At 39.9% G+C, this 26,412-nt stretch overlaps 2 protein-coding genes and 1 non-coding gene across 7 annotated transcripts; 2 read left to right on the top strand and 1 right to left on the bottom strand.

Annotated features, from left to right (window-relative positions):
* Positions 1-608: 608 nt before the first annotated feature.
* On the bottom strand, positions 609-8,683 carry LOC102788580 (cAMP-responsive element modulator-like). Of its 3 annotated transcripts, XM_006806353.3 has the most exons (6): positions 8,547-8,681; positions 6,955-7,071; positions 6,628-6,801; positions 6,340-6,432; positions 2,325-2,469; positions 1,356-1,632 (listed from the first exon to the last, which is right to left on the bottom strand). In XM_006806353.3, exons 2-6 carry the CDS (start codon positions 7,013-7,015, stop codon positions 1,488-1,490), a joined length of 618 nt encoding a protein of 205 aa, XP_006806416.1. In that variant the 5' UTR covers positions 7,016-7,071; positions 8,547-8,681; the 3' UTR covers positions 1,356-1,487. The 3 variants fall into 3 exon arrangements, with proteins under 3 accessions (XP_006806417.1, XP_006806418.1, XP_006806416.1); XM_006806354.3 differs by lacking the exon at positions 6,628-6,801 and having other exon boundaries at positions 609-1,632; positions 8,547-8,683; XM_006806355.2 differs by lacking the exons at positions 6,340-6,432; positions 6,628-6,801; positions 6,955-7,071; positions 8,547-8,681 and adding an exon at positions 4,060-4,168 and having other exon boundaries at positions 609-1,632.
* Positions 8,684-8,717: 34 nt separating this feature from the next.
* Positions 8,718-23,215, top strand: cul2 (cullin 2). Of its 3 annotated transcripts, none has more exons than XM_006806351.3 (21): positions 8,718-8,894; positions 10,303-10,441; positions 10,648-10,750; positions 10,835-10,929; positions 13,329-13,434; positions 13,663-13,745; positions 15,436-15,532; positions 15,804-15,914; positions 16,783-16,945; positions 17,097-17,221; positions 18,729-18,836; positions 18,947-19,006; positions 19,104-19,232; positions 19,400-19,486; positions 19,596-19,748; positions 19,839-19,916; positions 20,005-20,071; positions 21,652-21,854; positions 21,953-22,054; positions 22,170-22,286; positions 22,517-23,215. In XM_006806351.3, the coding sequence occupies exons 2-21, from the start codon at positions 10,323-10,325 to the stop codon at positions 22,646-22,648; spliced, it is 2,238 nt and encodes a 745-aa protein (XP_006806414.1). In that variant the 5' UTR covers positions 8,718-8,894; positions 10,303-10,322; the 3' UTR covers positions 22,649-23,215. The 3 variants fall into 3 exon arrangements, with proteins under 3 accessions (XP_006806414.1, XP_006806415.1, XP_006806413.1); XM_006806352.3 differs by having other exon boundaries at positions 8,718-8,925; XM_006806350.3 differs by lacking the exon at positions 8,718-8,894 and adding an exon at positions 9,176-9,342.
* Positions 23,216-24,234: 1,019 nt separating this feature from the next.
* On the top strand, positions 24,235-24,306 carry trnaw-cca (transfer RNA tryptophan (anticodon CCA)). Its single transcript has one exon. It is a non-coding gene; the product is annotated as a tRNA-Trp (tRNA).
* Positions 24,307-26,412: the final 2,106 nt, after the last annotated feature.

Here is a 26,412-nt window from a genome sequence, read left to right as displayed (position 1 = left end):
TGAGGCAGATTACACATAGGAGTGACACAAGCACTGCACAATCAAGATCCCTCATTGCTATCCACGAGTCCCTTTTTTCTCCTTCCATCCTGTAAGCTGGTATAAATATCTTAATATTTTCCTTTTTAGAGCAACAATTTCTGAATTTGCTAAGCATGAGAATAGCGTTACTAAAGAGAGCAGGCAAATATTTCCTTTCCGTTGGCACATCTGTGTTCCACTGGCTGTGGTTTCAGAAAATGTGCTTAAGAGCACTCTCTAATCTTCCATTCGTCAATTAAAAGTGCAGCTCTTCCACAAAATGTCTGTCACCTGCAAAAATGCAACAAAAGAGGGGAAAGGACTGTGCTTTATTAGTGACAGTCCCAGTATTAAGGTGAGCCGTCACCATCAGCGAAGAACAGAACGTCATGTTCCAAGCAGAAACCCAAGGCTGAGACTCAGAGTGGCAGCGTCTGCTTTAATGGAACTTTAGCTTGTAAGGTCCGTGAGGCCTTTCGTCTTATCTCTCTAAGCCCAAACTAATAACAAATGAACTCCCGTTGACTAGTTTTAAGTCATATGCAGGTCTTTAACATTTACTGCATGTGAGAAGAAAGACACAGAGAGGCTGAACGAGAATTTTATTGAAGTGAAAACATTCCAAAAGGCCTTCACATGGGTTCTGACGATTCTTAACGTGCTGCAGAGGAGAAATGATACACCGGGAATCCAGCAGCTAATATGTCATTAAAAACAAATGAGCAACTGTCTCACGACTAGAGTGTTAAATTTAATCACAGATACAGATGCAAAGGGAACAAAAAAAGGAAACGACAAGTTAATGCAAATGCTTCAAAAACATATTTTTTCTAAACATACACTCAACTATGCTGCAATATCCCAAAAATATAGAACAATGTGCAGCAAAAAATGCCCAAATAAATAATAATGCCACTGGTTAGAGGCATCGGACCTTCTAAAATCAAACAAAATTTAAAAAATAAAACCACAAACTTTGTGAAGCCCTGAAGATCACATGAACCCTGATGTTTGAAAATTTGGCTTCTGGCAGCATTTTTCTCCCTGAACAGTCCTCCAAACAAAGCCATCATAAAGACTACCAATTAATGGAGTATTTGAACAGACCCACATCATAATATTGTAAAGGAATGTAAAACGCAATGCGGCTAAGGTAACGCAAAGCCTTTGATGACACGTTCAGGTTTAACCTCCGCTATTGGACATTCTGATCCACACAGGGCCTACTTCCTCTAGAAGCCTGGCTCACAAATACTCACTGATATCTCCTGAAACAAGCTGCATATTTCAGCTGCTGCTGGTGCATGGATAATTCAGAGCCTGACACACTGACATCATCGTGTAAACACATTTAATCAGCAACTACAAAGGGTGTGTGTTCGTTGGAGTGCGTGTATATGTACACAGAGTCCTCAAGATGGGCCACAGAAACAAACCGACACAGTCCACACAATCCCGATTCCCCATCACTCCACTTTGTGACGATAGATGTCTTTTAAGGCTCTAAGCTCTTCTATCAGAGTCTTATTTTGATTTTCCAGCACGGCCACGCGATTCTCAAGGCACCTGACATATTCCTTCTTCTTCCGCCGACACTCACGGGCAGCTTCCCTGGAAGCAGTGGACAACAGAGGACTCATTAAAGCTGTTAATCTGAGAACAACACATACAAAAAGCCTACCACGAAATTACATCACAGCCAACCAAAGGAGGATCTTACAAAGTAAACAACGATTCACTGATAAATAGCCGATCATAGTAAAATCACAGTGTAGGGAAGAAATGCAGGAAAAAAGACAACCAAGAAAAGCTGGCATTGGAAACAGCTGTTTACAGCAAGCACATAGTCAACGCACAACGTAGAGTGCTCTGTTTGCTCACCGGCAAATCACTATTATCCACATAAACGCGTATACGTATATATGCGCACAAAATTTGACATTTTAACCTCCGTGTGAGACGACTCACTCCACACACCAAACACAGGACGCAGAGAAGGTAACGTGAGGACAAATAAGAATTAGAAGATAAAGAGTGTGGATGAAGGGGAATTATGTGGTGAACTAATGACGTGCTATAAAACTTATTATTACATGGACATGTCGTGTATTATCATGCAGATGACTGTATATTATACAACAGACACAGCAGGAATGAGATAAGATATATTCCCCAAGGATATACTTTGAATCTATCCAGCTGACACCGGATTATTTAAATTGTTGTTGTTACTGTGTTGGCACGGATGCCTTATTATCTGGGTTATATTGTCCGAGAGAATGAATGTAAGCACTCCTCTATACCTGTTCTTCATCAAGCGCAGCTCCCTCTTCTGTAAGGCATCCTCTAGAAGTGTCTGGGAGCTGTGAGCACCGGGCCCTGCGACACCCTGAGGGAGGCTGGAAGTGGGGTTACGCAGCTGGCAGCCAGTCAGGTCACCAGGGGCGCCTAGGGAGACGCAAAACAACACATCAGACTCAGGGATTTGGTCATACGTTTTAGGCTAATAGTTTACATCCTTAATAGACAAAATGTTTATTAATGAAACTGTATTTTGCAGTTTTTCATGTAAAATAAAAGTTCAGTATGACACTTGATTGAGTAGCTTTGCAGAACCACTTTTAGCAGCAAGAACTTTAAGTAATCATTGCCTGACTTTATCTGCCTGTTACATCATTTGATTAGCAGCGGCTTACTGCTACTTACCCTCTTAATTCCTATGGACACAGTAAGGCGACGCAGTAAGGCTGTACTCATGAAAGATGACATTTACTGATGGCAGGAATCAGCTGTTATGTCATGTAAATTTTTCGCTTGCTTAAATTATTAAATCAAAAGCTGGAAGACTTTTGTTGCAGTTGGTTGAGTAGCTACAGTTGCTATCACAGCTACTGGAGTTAGAGATCCAGCAACAAGCAACATCTTTAACTCTTTTCCCCATAAAGACAGCATTTCACGACCCTTAGTGATGAGTTTTGACACCTCAGTATATGTCAATAAAGACCAGCAGGCATTCAAAGGGGTAAAGAGTTAAAACTGGTAGTGTGAAAAGTGTTTTGTGGAACAGCCTCTTTCAAACCCAAAATCATAATCTAATTTTCACATTTTTATTCAACATCAACATGTTATCTATTTATTTTAGATCGACAAAAATAAAGCACAGCGTGAATAATCCTGGAACTGCAAGTTCCCATTAAACAGAATTCAGATTTTAAATGGTTTTATCACACGCTCACCCAGTATGATGCTTAAAGCTATAATAAGAAACAGAAATAATTAGAGCATGAGTGACTCGGTTGTATGTATTCTGACAAAATCTTATCGAATCAAGCCAGTGTGTGATGCTGTGAGAGAAACAGACACTGAGAGTCGGTGCCATTCCTGTCCACTTCTCCTTCTGTTCATTGTTTGGTCAGCACCAGTAGGACTCATTAATTCTCTGACATGTTGGAACTGCGAAAAGAGCCGTATGTAATCACAGTGGGGCCAGCAGCTGACGTCAGTGTGCATCTTATTCATTGGGTGCATGTGCATGTCGCTGCTGGGGGGCCTGTTCCAGGAAAAGCAGTGACGTCAGCCAGTGCAGCTATGTGCTCTGAGTGGGCAGAGCGCTGAAGCATTTCACAAAGAGAGAGAGAGAGGCAGAGAAACAGAGAGACACAGGCAGAGCCTGTGAAAATGTTTCCTCCGGAGCAATCTTGATGCAGCCGACCGTGGAAAACGAGAATAATCTCTATTTCTTTCGGATCATCCGGTACTTTTCTCAGAGGACCCTACTTGTGACGTTATTTTGAGGAAGTTACTGATCTTAACTGAGCTGGTTTGGGGAAAAACTGACTGAAAACATATAAAGAAGAAAAAATCAAGCATCACAATAATCTCTTTTTTTCCAGTCTAAAAGCTTCTAACTTATTTTAACTGTGAATTTTACCACTCACCATAAACTCACGAATCTCACTAACTCTTAAAGAGACAGTCCAACAAAACAACAACCTGAAAACGCACTCTCACAAAGATCCGGTAATAAAAGAGACATACCTGTTTCTGTCTCATCCCCAGTCACAGCCATACTGTATACGCTCCCAGCTTTTCCAAGAGAAACTGCCCCTTTCAGAGTCTTCTCTCTCACTGAAACATTACCACGGCCAACAGTGGAGCTGTGTGTGTGCAATTTACAATTAGAGGCATTGACATCACCATGACATCACTGGCCTCCTGATGTCAACAGTATGGTTTGCTCTCTCCCGACACAGCGCTATGAGTCAGGGGCTCTGCTGTTTGTCTTTGGAGAGGAATTTTTTATCAGCTAGACTGAAGCGCCTCTTCAGCTCCGAAGCCCACAGGCAGCTGAAGGCACAGAGTACGACTGCAATACTGAAAACCTGCTTTCTCAGAGCAGAACAAAAAGTCACCAGTGTGTGATAGGAACTCTTATTTTATGTCAAATATTCACATTTGTACTTTTATTCAAATTAGATCTATACAGTAAATAGACAGGCTACTGATATCGATAAAGTTATCGATTGAACAAATATAAATAGCTCTCGTCCTTCTGCCACAGCACCTTCCATACCCCAAGCTAAAGGAGTTGGCTCCCCCTGCAGGCATCACAGAGGTATGATCTAAGTAATTGGAATGATGTAAAAGCTTGATGACGTCTGTACGTGTGCATTTCTCCCAAATGTCTATGTTACTTTCTCAGTCATTTGAGTTGGCGGGGAGTTACTGGTAGAGGAAGCACTTAGATCCTTGACTTAAGTTGAATTTGCAACCTCACTGTAAAAACACACAGTGAGAGAAGTGAAAGCTAAAGTGTTAAGAAGTCAAATGGACTTTTACACTGTCCAATTTTGGATCATTATGTGATTAACACACAGAGAGATGTACATAAACATGCTTCGGGTCGAGGTGGAGTTCGTTCTTTCTTTTTATGCTCTTTTGGAAATGCATCATATTTCAAGACCATCGCAAATTTTGCAGGGCGGTAAGCCATCAGTAGCGCGGAGAATAAAGAGTTGTTGGTATGGAGGCCAAATATAGACTATGAATAATGAAACCTATCTGCTGGACTTTGAATCTCATCTATCTTTCAGATGATTTAAGATAAAAATGTAAATATAAAGACACCGATCTATCTGATTTTCTCTTATTGGTGTTGTTCCTGCATCATCATAATAATGCTGGTCCAGTATCAACATGGAAACTGACCAATCACATTGCTGTGTGATAGCTTTGGAATGCGGTGGAAAATGGAAAAAATCTTTTGCTTATATAAAACTCTCTTCTGAAACAAATTTGGTCAATTATGTTGGTTTGCTTGTGATAGTTTTTATAGCATTAGCTAACTTCTTGGCTTATGCTAACTGAATACTCAGACAACCTGATTGGTCAGTTGGTGGACTGGCGAGGCATCTGCAGTAGTGTGGATGCTCTACCTGTGGTGAAAAGAGAGCTAAGCATGAAAGCAAAGCTGTCGATATACAGGCTGGTCTACATTCCAACCCTTGCCTATGGTGACGAGTTGTGGCTAGTGACCAAAAGAATGAGATCACAGATACAAACAGTCCAGTTTCCTCAGGAGAGTGGCCGGGCTCAGCCTTAGCAATAGCAGCTCGGTCATTTTTGAGGAACTCAGAGTAGAGCTGCTACTCGTCCACACTGAAAGAAGGCAGTTATGGTGGTTCAACATCTTACTGAGATGATTCCTAGCTACAATCTACGTGAGGTTTTCCAGCCATCATAGTGGGACGAGGCATGGGGGCAGAGCCACAACATGCTGGGGAGATTACATTCCTCAGCTGGCTTAGGAAAGCCTTGATCTCCCCAGAAGAGCTGGAGGAGGTGGCTGGGGAGAAGGATGTCTGACTGTTGCTCTTCCTACCTGGACCTGGATAAGTGTCAGAAAGTGCATAGATGGATGGAAGATATAAAATTGAGTGAAAAAGGTGATGGGACAACTTCATTTGGCTTCCCCAGTAAACACTTTCCTGATGAGTTTATGCTCCCAATCCCTAGTGAGCATAGAGTATGCAAATCTACCAACAGACAAGCATACAATATTATCAGATAGTCAATTCTGATGTGTCTCATAGATGGTAACTACATACAAGGACCTTATATTGACTATAACAAACAGTGTGTGGTTTTCCTGGAGCTTAATATTGTCCTCTGGCATTTATACAGTTCATGTAGGAAATGCCTGTTTTTGCTTCTACAGTTCTTAGTCACCCAGTGTGGCAACTCAGCAGCAGCACAAGGGCAATCAACTGCTACCTAGAAGTGATAGCATATCATTGAGAGCATCTCTGCTGTACTCACAGGTTTCTGGTGGAGGACTTGGTGTGCGTGTGCTGGCCGTGGCAATTGATGGATGGAGGATCTGTGTACTGATTTGGAAGTTGACCGGAGTGCCTGTTAAAAAATAAAAATTGAGGTTTAATGCATCGCTGCTTTGTTTATCAGTTGCAGCAGGAACATTCCCTATCTGTTTCTTGTTATAACAGAGATGTAAAAAACTGCAGGAATCCAGAGGAAGCGGCACCATCCTGTCACTACTTTTGCTTTTGACACAAAAACACACACATGAGTCTGGAAATAAGGGGTTACCTGGTAAGGAATACGCAGTATAGGGGTGCTGTGCCCAATTCTGGATCCCTCCACAGCACTGAAGAGAAGTGCTTAATGGATACTGGAGTGTTTGTGTCCTAGTCATAGCCATAGATGGCAGGTTCTCTACCTTATTAGGCATTATCGTGGCAGGAACTCTTTGAAAAAGCCCATCTGGGATAGTAAAAAGGCCCATTACATATTAGCAGTTTGAGATGTCACAGGTTCAAATTATCTGCTCTAATTGTACTGAACTCATGTGATGGTAATGTTGTTTAGCTGGAGTGTGGTAGTGATTTGTAAACTGTGTGATCACGGCATGCTTACTGTTCTGTTTGCAGCTCTTTTGCTGGTCAACGGGCAGCTGATATTTCTCCTCTGTCTTCATTTGATTTATTCTGAGAGGCACTGGTTCAATCGTAAATCACGTGTTTGTGCTAGTTCCTGGGGTAAACAGAAGAAGGCAACGTTACTCACATTAAGAAAATGAAATGAGAGTTGCATCTATGAGCAAACCATTGCCACATTAGCACCTCTTAGATGTACTTAGATTCTAGAGATATTGCACTTTAGTAAAATATGACTGTGACTGTTTAGTCAGGCCCCCAGAAGAGATGACTCAACCAGTTCCTGGAGTTTATGAACCACTTCTCTATTTAGCCTCAGTGTTCAGCTTTGCATTATGCAAATCAGGGGTTTGAAGTATAGTGTGTGGTTTGCAGTAAGATACACAGTACTGTGAAAATCAGGTCTTGAGCCACACCTCATTTCTTTGTATTTTTCTTGGAAAATAGGGAATGGCTGCAGTGATTTACTGAAACGTGTCTAAACATGCATGAAAATTGAAAAAGAAAAAAAGTTATTCTCACGAACAGGCTTCTTAAAGGATATTCAAAGCTTGTCTTTTTATTTTTCTCTCTTTTTGTTCCCTTCCCTGTCAAGATGCTTCATCCATAATGTCCAGTTCCAGTCTGTGGGGAGGCCAATCCATGACTGTTAGTGTTGCATTGTGTTTTTCTATCCAGGTATGCTTTTACTGTCACAGTCCAGTTATTATGTAATTTGGCAAACCTTTCTTATCTTAAGAATGGCTTTTTGACAGTCACCCTTCCACTTCTTCTTCTGTTCTCTATTTTGCAGTATCATTTTTAAAGACTGCAAGCACCATGCTGAGCTATGCTAAGCAATGCTAAATTTTCAGCTAATAGCTCTTTAGCTCTTTTTCAAAAATGCTATTTTATTCCTGTCAAACTGTGTTATATCTGTATTTTGTATTTTGTTTTTTTTTTCTCATAAATGGGACCAATTTACATGTTATTATACGTGTTATAAATTACTGGAGTGCAAATAAAAAAGTGTCTAAATATCTATTTTCAAATTGCTTTTTTTTTTTTTTGCTGTTTTCACCTCTTCATCATTCATAGGTTAAAAAAATCATCTGAAAATTATCAGGTTAATTATCAGACTAAATTGAAAATGAATTCAAAAAGCAACCAAAGAAACACTTTGAAAGACCCTTTTAAGCTTATTGGAAGTAAAATATAAAGAAAAGAGGGGTACCTAAAGACTTTTGCACTGCCCTGTAAGTAATATATGCCTCAGATTTTGGTTAACAAAAATGGAACAAAAAGTGGACGACAGACACTGGCTCAGTTGAGATTTTGTTTCATATCAATAACCTTTTGCTGCGATCAGCTGCCACATATTTGGTAACCAATGTAAAAAGATGTTAAATGGTCATGTAAAAGACAATATCATGTTGGTCAAGCGTCCTGGCAACTAACTGATATTTTAGCACATGTAAAGTATTTAGCTAGAACTAGAACTTGTTAGTAGACAAATATATTGTGCCGACATTGTACGGCCTGTATGTACACAATGCTGTATTTGTGTGAATGAGTCTTAAAAGAAACCCTTACCTTAGTAGATGATGATGATTAACTGACGCAGTTATTTTTTTTATTTTTATTTTTTTTTGGCGTGTGTATCAGTGAGCCCGTTAGGCAGTGTTTTTTTTCTCTTGCCCATTCTGATTGGTTGATTGGCTCAGTACGAACTGGAATTGTTATTATTCGAATACTGAGCTGTTAGTATGGTAAACATATCAAGTGCAAGAGAACGCCATTTTCAAACAGTTTACAAGTTTTATTTGATTAATTTTCTTCCACAATTATCAGGTTTGTGTCGGCTTTTACTGTGAGAATTGATTGATTGATCATACTTTATTCATCTCGAGGGAAATTGGAGCTTGGCTCTTGAGCTGCCAGGTAAAGTTGCTGCATATTTGTGAGACCTAAGGTAAACAAACAAACAAACAAACAAACAAAAAAACACGTTTTCTAATATCAAAACATTTCCGTTGATAACCCAGAGAATATGAAGAATATGACATTTTTGATGGTCAATCCCTAAGCAGTCGCCGTAGTTTGGGCGATACCATTTTAAATGGGTGTTCTCGTGATGTTGATTTAAGGGGTTTATTTTTATTACAAACAGATTTGGAATAAATTATTTAAAATATTAAACTATTATTCAATACAAGTAACCACAGGGAATGGCAACAGTATATTTTATGACTATTACCCATCTTGATAATACATCGGCATCTAACAAAATGGTATAATCCAAGAGGTAGGGAAGACCTGTAAGTGAGACAAATCAAGCCTGTGACAGCGGAGAAATCGGAGTTTTATAACAAGTAATTACTGTACAGGGGTAAGTACTATCCAGGAGTCCTCGCTCGACCTTAGTGAACTGTTTTGTTTAACAGCATTACCGTGTTCTGCCGAGCTGTCAGTGTAAATGTGGGAAAATTGTGAAGAAGATGACAGTTTTGCTAGCGGTAGCTGAGCTACTGTTAGCTTGCTGCTAGCCGACTGCTAGCTGATTCACCAAAACTGTGCGGACTTGAGCAGGAAGAAGTTAGCTTGCTAGAAGCTAGTTAGCCTTTTAGCTCGCCATCCTATTTTGGGATTGGCATTCCGCTAGCTAGTAACCTTAACTTAGCTACGTTAAGCTCGACTACGAGAGGAATGTTTATTAATAACGCTTCGTTTTGTATGTCGGACATCTGTAAATGTGAAGTGGCTGATGATGTAGCAGTGTTTTCTGTGACGTGAAATTAAGTGATATGAATGACAAGAAATAACACTGGGCCCAGTTTCACCTTCTGGTCATGTAATCTGTGATGGTACCGGCGCACACCCTAGAAGCTGGTACTAATATTGCTAGGTAACGTGCTTAAGGATGTCTGCTACGTGATGCTGACACCAGTGCGTTCAAGTTTGACCGCTAATAATGACACAGTGAACTTGTCTATTCTGTTGATCTCATCTGTTGCTGCCAAACTGATGTGAGCAGGCTGATGGTGTTACACTCATTTCTGTTTGTCTACATATAAATTTTGCCCTAAGAGTAATGCTGTTTGCGTATTTGTATTATGGTTCATGTGAAAGTAAAAATAAACAGTCGAGAGAATACACCTTGCCATGATTTCTTTTATGTTGCCATTGCTACTGAGGCTGAGTTGACTGTTACTGTCATATATAAAGCAAACTACACAGTTCCATCATTAATGAAGAAACGAAAGCCAGGAACTAAGCCCCTTATTTCTTCCTTTTTAAAATCTCTTTGCACACTCCTCTTTTCATGTGCATTTTTCTGTCGTTCTCTTAGGCTAAAAGAGAAACTGTACAATGTCCTTAAAGCCACGGATGGTAAATTTTGACGAGACATGGAACAAGTTACTGACAACGATCAAGGCTGTGGTGATGCTCGACTATGTGGAAAGAGCTACATGGAATGATAGGTTCTCGTATCCTTTACCAGCTCGCTTCATGTTTAACTAATTTAGCCTGCAACATTAGATTTTTTTTTTACGTTTCAGCACTGGGTTTGAGTGTAAATACAGATTTGCCAAAGCATTGTTGTCATTGTAAAATACATTTGCGTTTATTCATTTTTAATAGCAAATGTGTGGATATTTACATCCCTCACATTCTTCCTGAACATTGTCACCAGTGACATCTATGCCCTGTGTGTTGCATACCCAGAGCCTTTAGGTGAAAAGTTATACACAGAGACCAAAATCTTTCTTGAGAACCATGTTCGTCAGTTGTACAAGGTAAGCAAAAGTTCTTCTGTGCTTTTTCTTTGCTTATCACATCACATTTCCTCTAAAGCTGCCACGCTTATGTGTGTATTTCAGAAAGTTCTGGAATCAGAGGAGAAGGTTTTAGTGATGTACCACAGATACTGGGATGAGTACAGTAAAGGAGCAGACTACATGGACTGCTTGTACAGGTAACATTTCTGCTTTTTATGTGTGTCTGTAATTTCAGTTTCAATTTGATATTAGTGAGTCACAGAGTTGATTTACACCATTTACTCCAGTCTTTTATTCTTTTTATCTATAAACAAAATGATTGGACAGCCTGTGTTGTTTCAGGTTGCCAGATTCAAACCATAAACGTGTCTGTTTTTAACTGAAGGCATGAGTTCACCCAGGCTTCTGTGTTTGTCAAGTCCACTTGTTTGTTTAGCGTTCCTTAATGCAAAGTGTACTAATTCTGTTCCTTTACAAGGCTCAGTATTCCTGCCTTTAGTTTGTCCCTTAAAATATTACTTTGAATGTCGTTGTGTGAGGTGCCAAGAGGCTTTCGGTGTGTCTTTATTCACTCTAAATCAATATTCCCTTGTAGAGCTCTTAGATCTATTTTTATGCGTGCTACCCACCAGACTCCCTGTGCATACATATGCTTTTGTAATTTATGTCGGTCCAAGCAAGAGAGAAGAAAGTAAGGCGCTTGGCTTTAGTAGTGAATCTCTTCAGTTTTTAGCATCAAAGAGAGATGCTTATTATTCTTAACACATCAATTTGTGAAATGCATGTGTAGTTGCGTTCAGTTTGGACTGAATCAGAACAGACTTTGTTAACTTGTTAGTTTAGCTTGCTGGATTGAGCAGGCGACTGATGAGCTGTAAGACTACTGCAGAGTTCTGGGTTCAAATCCACCTCGGGCCATTTGCTGTGCGTCTTCTCATCCTCTCTCTCTTTCTCAGCTTTCCTGGCAATTCTCAACTATCCTGTTATAATCAAAGGAACAAAAAATGCCCCAAAATATATATAAAAAAGAACAACAACAGCAATAACGACTATTTTATTTCTACAGTTCTGCTCTCCAGCAGTTAGTGGTACTCAACACTAGCTGGTATATTGGCAGGTTGACTTACAGTCAGAGTGAATGAGAGAAACCAGGCTGAATGTCACAGGCTCAGCTGTGAAATATAATATATAATATAATAGCTGTGCGCTATTTAAGGTGGACTAAATTAGCCATCATGGATTAGAGCTTGAAAGCAGTTGTCAGTTTGTCTGAAAGTTGTCCTGCTGTGCTAACTCAGTTTTTGCTTTGTTTGTCAAATACTAAGGATTCATTCATTTGTACGCAACTCAGGCTACAATCCTCCTACCTCCCATTCAGCTTCCTGACTGACTTGTGGCTTCACTAGTGCTGAAACGTTAAGAAATGTTCAGCACTTCAAGTGCTTGTGGCCAGCTAGTCAAATCATTTTGAGTAATGAAAGAGTGATGTAGCTGCTTGTCCAGCTTATCGATTTACATCAAAATTAATAATAAATGAACAATATGGTGAGTAATTTCCCTGAAGCAGCGTATACATATGAATTCTCTCTGATAGCAAATGCATTCAGAATTTGATTATCTGTCATATAAATTAGTTGTACTACAAACTGAGACGTCCTTGTAGCAGTGTTTGGTTCTACTTGGTAAATAAATAAATAAAACTTTTCCACTGATGTAAGTGTTAACTCTGGACTATTACTGACTCATTTACTGTTATCTTGTTCTTTTCATAGACATTACAGGACACAAGGGCAAACTCATTTTTGCTCAGTACTCAAATGTATCTGTTATAAACTGCTACCAGTAAGAGTAGATGATACAGTTGGGTAATGAAAATGTGAATAGACACATTAAAAACACCAACGCTTTGTTAATATTTTAACATTCTCCCAAAACAATTTTGAACAAATTGTGGAAAAATTCAAAAACTTTTGACTACACAAAGTACTATTGCTGCTTTGATTGTAGTTTAATTACTTAATCTACAGTTTTTCAGTTCTTTTCTTCAGTTTTTTTGTGTTTTTCAGTCAGAGCAAATTGCTTCAGTGTCTGAAATGTAAAGGGCAGTGGACACTGCCAGAGGATCTGCATCTGGATTTCTTAAACTTTATCACTGTGAATGTTTGTTAACAGATCCAAAGATAAACAAATCTTTCTGAGCATATCCTGTTATGTGAGACCACCAAGCATTATTAATGTGTTTGACTAGTGTTGATAACCTTTTTAAAATCATTTTCTTGTCATTATTTTCGTAAATAATAAATAATGAAAGTGCAACTAGACTAAAAAAGCTTTTACGAACTATAATGGGAGCATTGATTACTGTTTGGATATTGTGTTTCACTCATTAATCTTGAGATAAATAACCACAGAGTGAGCAACCAAGAGGTTAACCAAACAATACCAGTAACACACAGCGTCTATGAGTGAATGAAAACAGGATGCATTTGTCAGCAGCATTTTAGTGTTTCTTCAGAAAACACGAGGCCTGTGTTTATTCCTCCTTCCAATCTTTGCGATGCTTTGAACATCTTGAATATCTCCCCACATTGTTCAGGTACCTCAACACTCAGTTCATCAAGAAGAACAAACTAACAGAAGCTGACCTGCAGTATGGCTACGGGGGAGTGGACATGAATGAGCCGCTTATGGAGATCGGAGAGGTACTAAGCATTGGCATGAAAAGCTTTGCTGCACATCCATTTTTCAATGGGCGCTGGGATTATATTAGATGGAGATAAGGGGAGTGCTTATAATGGACAGATTGGCAGGATTCAGTATCAGTGTTCTGTTGCATAGGCCTACATTTCTCCTTTCACTACCCTTCTAGATGTAGGATTTGTCTGTGCTGAAGCAGAACTAATATGCTGTCTTTTTGTTTTTCTTTGCAGTTGGCATTAGATATGTGGAGGAAGCTAATGATCGAGCCTCTTCAGGCTGTCCTCATCCGGATGTTGCTAAATGAAATCAAAAAGTATGTTTATTCTAATTTCTTTTCTAAAAATTTATTTTCTTTTATTTTCTTTTTTTGCCAAAAAACTGTCTGTTGTAAATATTTTTGCTGTCATCTATTCCATCATTTGGCCTTGAGTTCAGTTACTGTAGCGGCTGTCTTCCAGTCCCTATATAGAGTAACTGTCTTGGGGAAGTTTGTAAAATGTGTCAGCACAATATGCCTGAGAAGATTTTAGTGCGGATCTTTAATGACAGTCTTTTATTGAAGCATTGTAAGGCATACATGTTTACTGACTTATAAAACCAATAAGAACTGGGTGCACTCATTTGATTTTATTTAGGATTTTCTCCAAAAATATACCTGCAGGCTGAAATACACACACCTGCACTAATATTAGGTAAATGTCCCTCAGCAAGTTGCACCTCAGCCAGATGCTTTTGGTAGCCGTCAGTAACATTACCAAGCTTCTGACGTGATTCTGGCTGGATTCTGATCACTCTTTTTGGCAGAATTCAGAGAGTTCATTTCAGTTTGTTTGTTTCCTGACACGGTCCCGGCTTTTTATTTCATATCAGTTCAGTTATATTCCTCTGGTGCCTCAGTGCTCTTTATGTTGTAAGGTAAAGATCTACAATAATACAGTGAAAACCCTCAACAGTGGGAAATGGAGAAACTCCCTTTTAACTGGAAGAAACCTAAGACAGAACCAGGCTCAGGGAGGGGCAGCCATCTGCCATGACTAGTTGGGGGTAAAGGGAGGGAGATGGGACAAAAGACAGGCAGAGTGGTGCATAAACACATGGAAAATGAAAAGAGTTGAGTGAAGAAGAAATGCAGTGCATCATGGGAAGCCTCAAGCATCTAAGGGAGGGTTCAGGGTCACCTTATCCAGCCCTAACTGTAAGCATTATCAAAACGGAAAGTTTTAAGTTTAATTTTAAAAGCAAAGAGAGTGTCTGTCTCTTGAATTCAAACTGGGAGCTGGTTCCACAGAAGAGGGAAGACTCTGCCTCCCATTCTACTTTTAAATACCAGAGGAACCAAAAATAAACCAGCAGTCTGAGAAAGAAAGAAGGAAAAACTGCACGTTCTAGTCAATTGCACTCAATCGCTAACTAGCACCATTAAATGAAAGATTTAAGTGAATGTGTGGATATATTCCACCATGTGTGAATTAGAGAAAATTCCAAATAAATTCAAACTTGTGCAACTCTTAGTTTTGAAAGTCATTAAAGATGTACAGTCATTCCATCCTGGAAAATGAACTCTTCGAAGAAATCATTAAAAGTCCCAAATTGCCATGACATTCATGCTCATGGTGAGTGTTGGTAAACGTCTGGCCACAGCTGCATGAGTCAGTTGCTTTCACATAGTTTTGTTAGTGTTGTAATAGTTGTTCCGTGTTTCATAAGTCTTTTCCCTTAAAAATACCCTCAATGTTTTAACGATTAAACAGATGACTAAAGCTAACATGGACACTAAACATTTCAATAATAGCATAAACTAAACTGAAATGAGCAACTCTACCTCACTAACTGAAAGTAAACTAAGAAAAGAAAACTGGATTGGCATCCTTAGTCTGGATCCATGATCTTTATGAACTATTCACCATATACTAAGGAAAAAAAATGAGATCCTACCCTGCTAATAATTTCAGTTCAAGACAATTTAGTTAAACATTTGAAAAAACCTTCCCCTTGTCTCACAGTGATCGTTGCGGTGAGAATCCCAACCAGAAAGTAATCCATGGGGTCATCAACTCCTTTGTTCATGTTGAACAGTACAAGAAGAAGTTTCCACTAAAGGTGAGGCAAGAAATAACAGCTCAGCCATCCAATTCCTGCAGTTTTGTTTTGGGGTTTTTTGTTTGGTTGGTTTTTTTGTTTTTGTTTTTTTTTTTTCTTTTAGGATTCATATGTTTTCTGTGCCATACGAACAATGTAGCCAACTTTCACAGCCATGAATACCACTAGTTTTGTGTTATCCATGGAGTACAAAGCAGCCTTTTACGTAGACCAGTGTATACATATTAAATGATAACTCCTGTGCATGCCACGTTCTCTTCCTATGCTGCAGTTTTATCAGGAAATCTTTGAAGGGCCATTTCTGACCAAAACAGGAGAGTATTACAAACAGGAAGCCTCCAATCTACTGCAGGAATCCAACTGTTCACAGTATATGGAGAAGGTAAGCTAAGATGGACAACAGATAGTAAAAGTATGTGAACGCTGGATGTGTTCCAGGATGAACATGAGCGAACAAGCTCCTGTAGTTGAGCGTCGCTTTAAACGTCTTGATATTGTTGAGCTTTCTTGTGTTTAAGAAGTCAAAATGAAGCTCAGTTGGTTTGGTTTTAGTCACTCTTGGATTTCTAATGACTATCACTGCATCTTTCTGTGAATGATTGCATGTATGTGTGTGCACCACCATCCACAGGTTATTCATATCAACTCATCAGTTCCTGTCAGTCTGGTGACATAAGAGTTTTAATCTGAATATTAGCTATATCATTAAATCGCTAAAGCTGATAGCAGGATTTCCTGGGCCATGTCAGCTACCATGACACCATTTCTCTGTCACTCAGTCACTGCAGTAATAACATTTATGCTGTACGTTTGTCCCTTGAGCCTGTAAACAGGGTCATCATCAAGGTCAAGCCTTAAGATACAGATCAATATATGATATGACTGCGAAAGAGCAGCAGCAGACTCTATAGTACTATAGAGTGTCCTTATGCTTCCTTATCTGACCCAGTTTACAACTATGTGTAGGAAAAAGTGTTGTTTGTCCTTCTCTGTTATCGGCTACGCGTTTCCTGAAAGAGCTTTATAACGTCTTCTAAGGAGTGGCGCAGTGTTTCAGATTAAGATGTTTGTTTTGCATTAAGTGTATAGGTGTATGTTTATTTTTTCCTGTAAAATATAACAGTGTACAGGTATAAAACCTATCTCCTTTTATAAAGTGCTGATAATCATGGACCTACAAATGGTTTCTTCTGTATTTGATTTGAAACCAAGCTACCTGCCCTTTTGATCACATCTTTCTTTTGTGGCAGGTGTTAGCACGGTTGAAAGATGAAGAAGTGAGATGTCGGAAGTACCTGCACCCCAGCTCCTACGCCAAAGTCATCCACGAATGCCAGCAGAGGATGGTGGCAGATCATCTGCAGTTCCTACACGGGGAGTGCCAGAACATCATTCGGCAGGAGAAGAAAGATGGTTCGTCCGCTTGTGTTTTTTTTGTTTGTTTGTTTTGTTTTATGGCTCGAAGACAGTGTTTATCACCAAATTAATTATATACACTCTCACAAAGTACGCACTTGTAATGTGAAAATCTGTGTAATGTGAAACGTTGTGTCATTTTGTCCAGACATGGCCAACATGTACACCCTGTTACGGGCCGTGGCTAATGGGTTGCCGCATATGATCCAGGAGTTGCAAGTCCATATCCACAATGAGGGTATCCGAGGAACCAGTAACCTCTCTCAGGAAAATGTTAGTATTACACCTGTCTACATTCGTATGCCTGTCTCTACTTGTACGTACAAGCCACCTAAGCAATAGCCAATGACAGCAAAGAGGGAGTTGATTGACATATAAAAGAAAATTGGAAAGTGCATCAGAGGAAAACTAGTCTGGCATACCTGGTAGTGGTCAACCATCTCTTCCTCTGTGGATGTACCTTTAGATGTTTCTTTAGGAATTGTGCTACCTTAACTAAAGGCAAATTACCAGATCACCAAGGACTGTTGCTTTATTTATGAGGTAAAGAATCAAGTATATAAACAAAACTAAAACCCTCAAACTGAAAACTACACATGCTGAGGTTGAAGCGTGTTATGCAAATGAAAGCTGAAGCGCTGTAATTAGCTAAGACGTTCCAATGAGAAACTGCATGCTTAAAAAATGCTTTGGTTTAAAGTACAGTAAGCTCGTTGCCTTAAAGTTCAATTAAATTGTATATTTGACTTGTTAGTAACCAGATTGTCACTAATATGTATGATGGCATAAGTGTTTTACAATACTAGGATTTCAAACTCCATACCAGTACCAGTTTGAACATTCTGTAAAAGTGAGCTTTGAATAAAGTGTGATCTTTGTTATGATAAAACAACGAAGAATTTTAAAGCCGGCTACAAATACATAAGAAACACATTTTAATAAATTACTGTGAAAGTAGAAAAGTTCAAGTTGGTCATCTTGTCAGTATCTGACTGTAAGCTCTCTGCCACCCAGCGCTCACACTGCTCCACCTCAGTCCACAGCTCTTTACATCCTCAGCTCTGCTCTTTAGCACTGAAACCATCCGATTTGGCTGCCCTGCTCCGGTTTCTCTCTTTGTTTGCTCGGATTAGTTCTCCACACTCTGGGCTCTCTGCTCAGTTCAGCTACAGTTGCCCCGCTGCTCTGCACAGCCAGCAACCCGCCTGGTTCTTCATGTGTCCATAATCCTTTCTGTCACAGCTCAATATTCAATCTTTGACCCCTTCAACCTGCAATAATTATTTATCTTTTATCTAACTATGGTCTTGTTTCCACGTTAATGATAACAAGTGGCTAACGTGACTGTCAAGTAATTAGTAATAGTTAAATGGCTAATTTTAACATGTGAGCTGGCCAGGTTAACTATTTAACTAACTGCTAACTAATTCAGTGTTGTCGAAACAGGAGCTTTACGGACCTTTGGAACTGTCGATCAGTGTTTTTTGAATTTTAACTACTTTAGCTGTTAGTGAGCGGAGGATCTGTGCCTGACTGTAGCAGTGCTGTGTGAAGTTGTGCTGGAAGAGGCTAAGATGGCACTGTTGGTATCAATATTATTGCAAATGATGATAATTTGATAAGTTGCATTACATGATCCCACTTTTTCCATCAAATAATTTAATTACGTTTACATTTTTAGCTGTCCATTGTTTTTAGCATTTTTTGTTTGTTTTTTCTCTATGGTTAAAAATGTCTGTTACTTATACTGCTTTGTCTTTCTCCTGCTACCCCTCCCTAGATGCCAACCCTGTTTGTGGAGTCAGTGCTAGAAGTTCACAGTAAATTTGTTCAGCTCATTAACACAGTTCTAAATGGAGATCAGCACTTCATGAGTGCCCTCGATAAGGTATCAAACTCCTCACGGTCTTATTGAATGTAAAAGTGTGAGTTTATTTTCATTTCTCTCACAATTCTAGTCATTTGACAGCCAGTGTTTATTTGATGTCTCTTTCTCAGGCTTTGACGTCTGTGGTTAACTTCAGGGAGCCAAAGTCCATCTGCAAAGCCCCTGAACTCGTGAGTACGCACACAGACACACACACAAACAGAGCATCACGCAGTGCTGTACCCCATGCCTTGACCAGGTCATGTCCCTCCTTGTGTTTCTGTCCAGCTGGCGAAATACTGTGACAATCTACTGAAAAAGTCTGCTAAAGGAATGACAGAAAATGAAGTGGAGGACAAGCTGACCAGCTTCATCACAGTGTTCAAGTACATAGATGACAAGGACATTTTTCAAAAGGTAACAAGAAGGCGTATTAGAAAAGGAGAAAAAAAACTGTTGTCACATTTTGACATGACAACTCAGCCCTGAAGTTTGGTTTTGAGCTGAAAATAGTGGCGTTCATTTTTAATATCTTCAATTGTCCCAAAATATACATTGTTTGTCTCTTTTTTTTTTTTCTACAGTTTTACGCTAGAATGCTAGCAAAGCGGTTAATACATGGTTTATCGTTGTCAATGGATTCAGAAGAAGCCATGATCAACAAACTTAAGGTAAATCCACAGCTGGACTTGTGATGTATGAGACACCTAAGGTTCTCTGTTTTGCTTCTCATTTACCTTCTTTTCTGCACCTCTGCTCATACTACGTCTTACCCTGCAGCAAGCTTGTGGCTATGAGTTCACCAGCAAACTCCACAGAATGTACACAGACATGAGCGTGAGTGCTGACCTCAACAACAAGTTCAACAATTTCATCAAGACACAGGAGACAGTGGTGGACCTGGGAATCAGCTTCCAGATCTATGTATTACAGGTCAGTAAACACAAATGCTTCACAATGAAACTTCAGCCTGTTTCCCACATTTTAATCTGTAATGTTGTGGCGTATGCTCTCGCTTGGCAGGCTGGAGCCTGGCCTCTCACACACGTCCCCTCCTCCACATTCGCCATCCCTCAAGAACTAGAGAAGAGCGTGCAGATGGTGAGGAGCGCTGCATAATACTCAAAGAGTGATGCTGATCAAAGGAGCACATTGCTGGACTAACCTTGTTTTCACCTTCCCTTTTCAGTTTGAGTTGTTCTATAATCAGCACTTCAGTGGGAGAAAGTTGACCTGGCTGCACTATCTCTGCACAGGTAACACAAATACACAAGAATTATGCAAGATGCGAGTATAACAAGGCACCGTTTTTAGCACAAACAGGAACAGCAACAGGAGTACTGTTATGAAGGATCGAACTATATGTTTTTGTATGTTAGAGATTTGTTTCCCTGGAAGTGGGACATACATGTGTGAAAATGATGCATACATCATTAGGATCGTGCACGGAATCTGTAACTTTACTTTCTTTTTCAATCCATTAAAGTGATTCCGTCAAACATGAGTCACTGTTACATGAAAACATCCCTTTAAACTTTGCAGAACAAGCCACAGTTGTCACATAGCAGTGATTTGATTGTACATTAGGTGACAAATAATCCTTGAAGCCAGAGTTTAGTGAATTGGCTCCTATATTTTGACAGTTAATATAAAGTAAAGTTACGTCCTGTGTACGCTCATCAGGCACAACATTATGCTCACCTGCCTAATATTGTGTCTGTCCCCCTTTTGATGTAAAAACAGCTCTAACCTATCGAGGCATAGACTCTACTAGATCCCTGAAGGTGTGCTGTGGTACCTGCACCAAGATGCTAGCAACAGATCCTTTAAGTCCTGTAAGTTGTGAGGTGGGGCCTCATTGAATCTGACTTGTTTGTCCAGCACATCCCACGAATGCTCGATTGGATTGAGATCTGGGCCAAGCCAACACCTCAAACTCGTTGTGCTCCACAAACCATTCTTGAACCGATAATTTGAGCGACAGTAGCTCATCTATTGGATCGGACCACTCAACCAGCCTTGGCTCACCACTTGCATCAATGAGCCTTGGCCACCCTTGATCCTGTCTCTGGTTCACTATTGTTTATTCCTTGGACCACTTGTAAAACATCAACTCTGAGGACAAAATGTTTACTTGTTTCCTAATATATCCCACCCACTAGCAGGTGCCATGATGAAGAGAAAATCAGTGTTACTCACCTATTAGTGCTCATAATGTTATGCCTGATTGCTGTATAGTCACAGGAACACACCCATATAGACATCAGTAAACAGATTTATCAGTTATTCAACAAGAGTTCACTTCAGACAGGTTCCATATGCTCTCAGATCATGGGTCAAGATGATGGATAATCATTTTAAAGTTATCACTCTCCACTTGAGAGATGTTTGTGGTATGTAATAATCTCTGAAGAACATATTAAACTTTACACATCAAACTTTAGCTCCTCTTAGCATTTTGGGATTAAAGTTGAATCCCGTAAGTGTGGTTCTGCGCTCGCCGTAAGGTCGACGGACCTGTGTTTGTGCTGAGGACGTGTTTCGGTTTTGTCCAGTGTGCAGTTAAAAAGCCTGTTTAACACATGTAGACTTTATTTTCATCATTTGTGGCACCATGAGATCAGTTTGAGCAGACTAAGATGGGACCTGCAAATGGGTGTCTCGTGCCAGAAGTTGCATGATTATGGTTTGGCGACATCTTCGAAACAAACTTCTAGTGAGATAAGCAGTTGAGGATGCAGGACAAGCATGCACGGAGGTGAATGAAGGTAGTAACGAGCAGCGAGCTGGACTCATGCTAACTGACAAATGCAAATGTAATCTGTTTCCTGCACAGGTGAAGTAAAGATGAACTATCTATCCAAGCCCTACGTTGCCATGGTGACCACCTACCAGATGGCTGTGCTGCTGGCCTTCAACAACAGCCAAACAGTGACCTATAAGGAGCTGCAGGATGGCACGCAGATGAATGAGAAGGAGCTACAGAAAACAATAAAGTCCCTGCTGGACGTCAAAATGCTCAACCACGACTCACAAAAGGTGTCAGCTTTCATGTGGGATCACGTGGATCCCAAAGCTAATATTCCATTAAGCACCAAGAGTGTTTTAAATTCCGAATCCTTTCCCTCTTCTCACAGGAGGAGATTGAAACCGAGTCGACGTTTTCACTAAATATGAGTTTCACTAGTAAAAGGACAAAGTTCAAGATCACAACATCAATGCAGAAAGACACACCACAGGTCAGGCAAATCGATTTTGATCTGTCTCTGTGCTTTGTTATAAGATAACTGAGCAGTGTATATACATGTGTGTTTGACATTTAAAAACGTGCCCCCTGAATTGTCTCATGTTTAGGAGATGGAGCAGACGAGGAGCGCTGTCGACGAGGACCGCAAAATGTATTTACAAGCTGCTATAGTGAGAATCATGAAAGCCCGCAAGGTGCTCCGGCACAATGCCCTCATCCAGGAGGTGAGCAGAAGCTTTTGTCTCAAATAGGTTGATAGAAAGAAACGTACGTGCCAACAAGTCTTTGAGGGAATGTCAGAGGGATTTACTTGGATTGAATGAATTGATGCTTGCAATGAAGGGCTGTTGGAAGCCCGAGGAGTAAATTTAGCATGAGCATAAGTGTTTTTAAATGGCTACCTGTTTTGAGATCATCTATATTTCTGCTTACATATGAAACTTCATGTGTCCAGGTCATTAATCAGTCCAAAGCCAGGTTCAACCCCAGTATCAGCATGATCAAGAAGTGCATCGAGGTGCTCATCGACAAGCAGTACATCGAGCGAAGCCAGACCTCGGCAGACGAGTACAGCTACGTCGCATAAGCAGAAGAGTCGAGCCACAGAAACACCCGCCCCTGTGACTGACTGACTGACTGATAACAGATTTAAAACACGAAACGGACTCCTTCATTCATTTTAGGTTTTGGACTGTCTGCTCCGATCCCCGTGCAGCAAAATAAAGCGAAACCGGTGCCTCCATCTTTGAAAAGAAGAAAAGTCATCGTGTCACGTCATCATCACTCATAAGGCTCTCCTCCCGAACCCTGCCCACTTTCTGATTTTTAAGCTGTTTACAACATCACCAGTGCCACGCACGTGTGCGTCAAAGAGAATGCCTGTAGCTGTTTGAGAGCGGAGAGCTGATAAACTACAACAGAAAATAAAGGAAAAAAGAAAAAATTGGAGACACTTTTAAAAGAAAATGCTTTCTTTTCTCACATTTACCGTTGTTGTGTGTTTATTTTTTTCTTTGTTAAATGTATTAAAGTTAGGAAAACATTGTAATAAAATGTTATACTGATTATTGTATCTACTTTCAAATATAAAGACAAACATGATCCTGCTGCTTGTCAAATAAATGAATAAAAAACACAGATGGGTTTATGTAAAGGTTTGTGTAGCGTTTCCATTTCAGTGAGGGAGACAGATATAATCATTACAGGTAATGTTTTCTTGTTGTAGTTGTGTACACACTGTTCGGATCAGCTGCCAGAAATATGCAGATCATCAATATATCACAAAAACACTGGAAAGGAAGCCTGCCATGTTTCTTATCTGTGTGTCAAGCAGCTGTGAGTAGTGATTCGACATTAATATGATGGACTGATAAGGGTTGAAAGGTGGCAATCAGATGAAAAGTGAGGATAGGATCACGAGGATAGGAGCTGGAAACAGAGCTTTCCCATATGAGACAGGTGGCTTGTACAGACAGGAACAGACCTTGTCTATGTTGCAAAAGAGATTCTTAATCTCAAGAGTTTCACTTCCTAACTAAATAAAGGTAAAAAGAAAAGAACACAAGCAAGTTATCACTTGCAGTATTAACAATAGCCCAGAAAACCACGTGTTGGCATGTAAAATGCTGGGAACCTGAAACAGATTCTTTTCATTAATCGCACCTGTGGAATATATAATGCAGTAATAGATCAATGAAAAATGTACCGACGACGTTTCCTTGGGATGTGTTTTTATTTAAAGTGGGCATAATTTTATGTTGAAGATACAGGTACAGGTGCTTACACATGAATGAATGACTTAAAAATATACGTTGATAAAATAATTCACCGGTCTTGTTGATCGAAATCGTTTAAATGTAACTCGCGCATGCGCGTTCATCACGCCCATGTTTTTTTAACGACTACCGCACGCGAGGTGCGGTCGCTGTGGTAACAGCTGTCCATGGTGCTGACGCAGGCTTTAATGACAGAAATTGGAATTTGTTAGTAAAGCAGCAGCGGTGTCCGTAGAGGCGCCTGTAATGCGCCTGTTATTCAGCTGTGAGTGAAGCGTTCACACAAGTCAGGTGTTTGCGCCTATATTTCATAATATTTTAAATATAAATGCTAGTATAATCCACACGAACATATAGGACTTTGTAGTTGGCTTTTCATAGCGGTGACAGTGTAGAAGACCTCGTGGCGCAACGGTAGCGCGTCTGACTCCAGATCAGAAGGTTGCGTGTTCAAATCACGTCGGGGTCATAATTTTTTCAAAATCGTGACTCTCACACGTCATGAATAAATGCTAAGAAAATTCAACTACAACAGCAGCACGGAAAGTCAAAGGGAAATCGATGTTTGGCTTGTCGGCGTTACATGTCTAACAATAACTTCATCTCAGAGCTCTCTACTCTCTGAGGTTGGTCTGCATAAGAGAGCAAGCAAGGCAAACAGTTTACAACAAACAGAGATGAACATGTAAATGGACACAAGGCGTTTATAAACAGATAAAAGTGCTTTTCAGCTAAAAACAGTCAAGAACAACAAATACGGAGTTTTTTTTTTTAACAATAGCATCATTTTTGTTAGCTCTTGATGTGAAGAAGCAGTCTGTTGAAGACTGGTTTAGCAGCGAGTCTACTGTACAGGGCTACTCTGCAGGAGGGTTCAATCTGGCACAACACCCTGCACTTAAAAAAGATGAAGAACTGGGTCAAAACAGTTCTTATGAGGGACATATTCAGATTTAATGAATATGACAAGTCACCCAGCCCCAGACGTTACCATAATCTGTGTTTATCTCAGAGCAGGTCCTTCGGTGCCTAAGCATTGCCTCTCTTAACACTGTTATTCATGAGAGAGCGCTAAATCTTTGAAGAAAAAAATGGTGTGTTTTACCTACAAAACAAAGCAAAAAAACATTTCCCCTCGCTACCTCCATCTTTTTGTTTGACTTGTAGGTCTTGTTTAAATGTTCCAGTCAGAAACTAGGCCCTTTTGAATGATCAGCGCAACATGTGCAAATAAACACATTTGATTTCAGAGATCAAGTTACAATGTGCTCTGACAGGCTCTGAAAAATCGCAAAAACAAAAATAAAAAATCCGCAAGTGTAACACAGCGAAAGGCAGCATTTATAATCCATGAAATCACACTGCTAAGGCCACGCTAACACCCTTCTCAGTGTTCGTAGGCCCGCCCCACAAACACAGCAATTAAAGGCTCGAGGCTTAATCCAAACAAGGCTTGACAGGAAAAGATGTAATATTTCTAAGAGCCTGCAGATGGGGCTATTTCAGCTTTCAGAAACACGCAGAGCTGCAGGATAAAGAATGCATTTCACTGCGAATCTGAAAGGCAAATTTTGTAAGAAAAAAAAACATGCAAAAATGTTATTTATATGTGTTCATCTTACAAAGGACAAGAGGGCTGTGCATGGTTAGTCTGAGGTTAATTTGTTTGTCTGCATTAGTCATAGATGGGGTTTCAGTGTAGCCCTGAGCTACTAATGAACTAAAGGAAAGTGTAATTAACCCCACTACTGGAGAAATAACACATGCCTCGGCATGCAACACACTCTGAACATTAACGGGACTTGTATTAGGTGATGTTAGACAACACTGAGTGTGATTTAAATATCAAAACAGCAGTTTTGTTTTTTTTTATTAGAGTTGCATCAACATGCACGTGAGGCAAAAGGCCAATGTCTAATAACTTTAAAACTGTATAGAGGAAAATTTAACTGCATAGTTTCATTGAGTAGATGCCCATATAACCCAAAAGTTCCTGAGGGGATTTGAACAACACTGTTCTCCAGGCTTTACACTGAACTTTAAGTACAGACATTCTTTACTTAAGTAGAAGTACAGATACTTGGGTAAAAATACATAAATACACACCCATCCACACCTAAGCAGAAAAATATTACAGTCAGGGGTTAAAGTGGGATTTGGCAGGTAGGGGAACCCTAAGATCTGTTGTAGTGGCTCAGCGTGAGAAAAAGAATCACAGCAGATTTTCTTTGTGTGCAGGCTGTGATCAGCTGCCCTGTGCTGCTACTCTGAGGTTTACTGCTGTTTATGGGTTTACACAACTGATTTCAACAAGATGTAAGTGGATCATTCACAAGCTAACTTCACTGATTTCGATCCGCTACACTGACAGTATTGTTTATGCTCCCTTTGTACTAGACTGTATACAGTTAGTACAAAGGTGGAATTGAATGAATGATTACAAGCATTATCAGCTTAAATTTAAATTCATCTCTACAATATTTTATATACCCCAACTCTGACCACAATTACCACAGCTGCTATGCACCAGTCTAACATGTAGCTCAGGAGGTAGAGCAGGTCACCTACTGATCGG

The sequence above is a fragment of the Neolamprologus brichardi genome, chromosome 9 (assembly GCF_056152115.1).
Source record: "Neolamprologus brichardi isolate AB-2024 chromosome 9, ASM5615211v1, whole genome shotgun sequence".
NCBI lineage: Eukaryota > Metazoa > Chordata > Actinopteri > Cichliformes > Cichlidae > Neolamprologus > Neolamprologus brichardi.
This window is presented reverse-complemented; position numbering and strand designations above follow the sequence as displayed.

What these genes read in the sequence shown, in the direction of transcription:
- LOC102788580 (XM_006806353.3), bottom strand. Translation starts at nt 7,015, where the DNA reads ATGAAGACAGAGGAGAAATATCAGCTGCCCGTTGACCAGCAAAAGAGC. An exon ending in TACTGCGTATTCCTTACCAG is followed by an intron (nt 6,433 to 6,627) that starts GTAACCCCTTAT and finishes ATTTTTTAACAG; the next exon opens with GCACTCCGGTCAACTTCCAA. An exon ending in CTGCGCTTGATGAAGAACAG is followed by an intron (nt 1,633 to 2,324) that starts GTATAGAGGAGT and finishes CACTGCTTCCAG; the next exon opens with GGAAGCTGCCCGTGAGTGTC.
- cul2 (XM_006806351.3), top strand. Translation starts at nt 10,323, where the DNA reads ATGTCCTTAAAGCCACGGATGGTAAATTTTGACGAGACATGGAACAAG. An exon ending in TACATGGACTGCTTGTACAG is followed by an intron (nt 10,930 to 13,328) that starts GTAACATTTCTG and finishes CACATTGTTCAG; the next exon opens with GTACCTCAACACTCAGTTCA. An exon ending in GCTGCACTATCTCTGCACAG is followed by an intron (nt 20,072 to 21,651) that starts GTAACACAAATA and finishes TTTCCTGCACAG; the next exon opens with GTGAAGTAAAGATGAACTAT.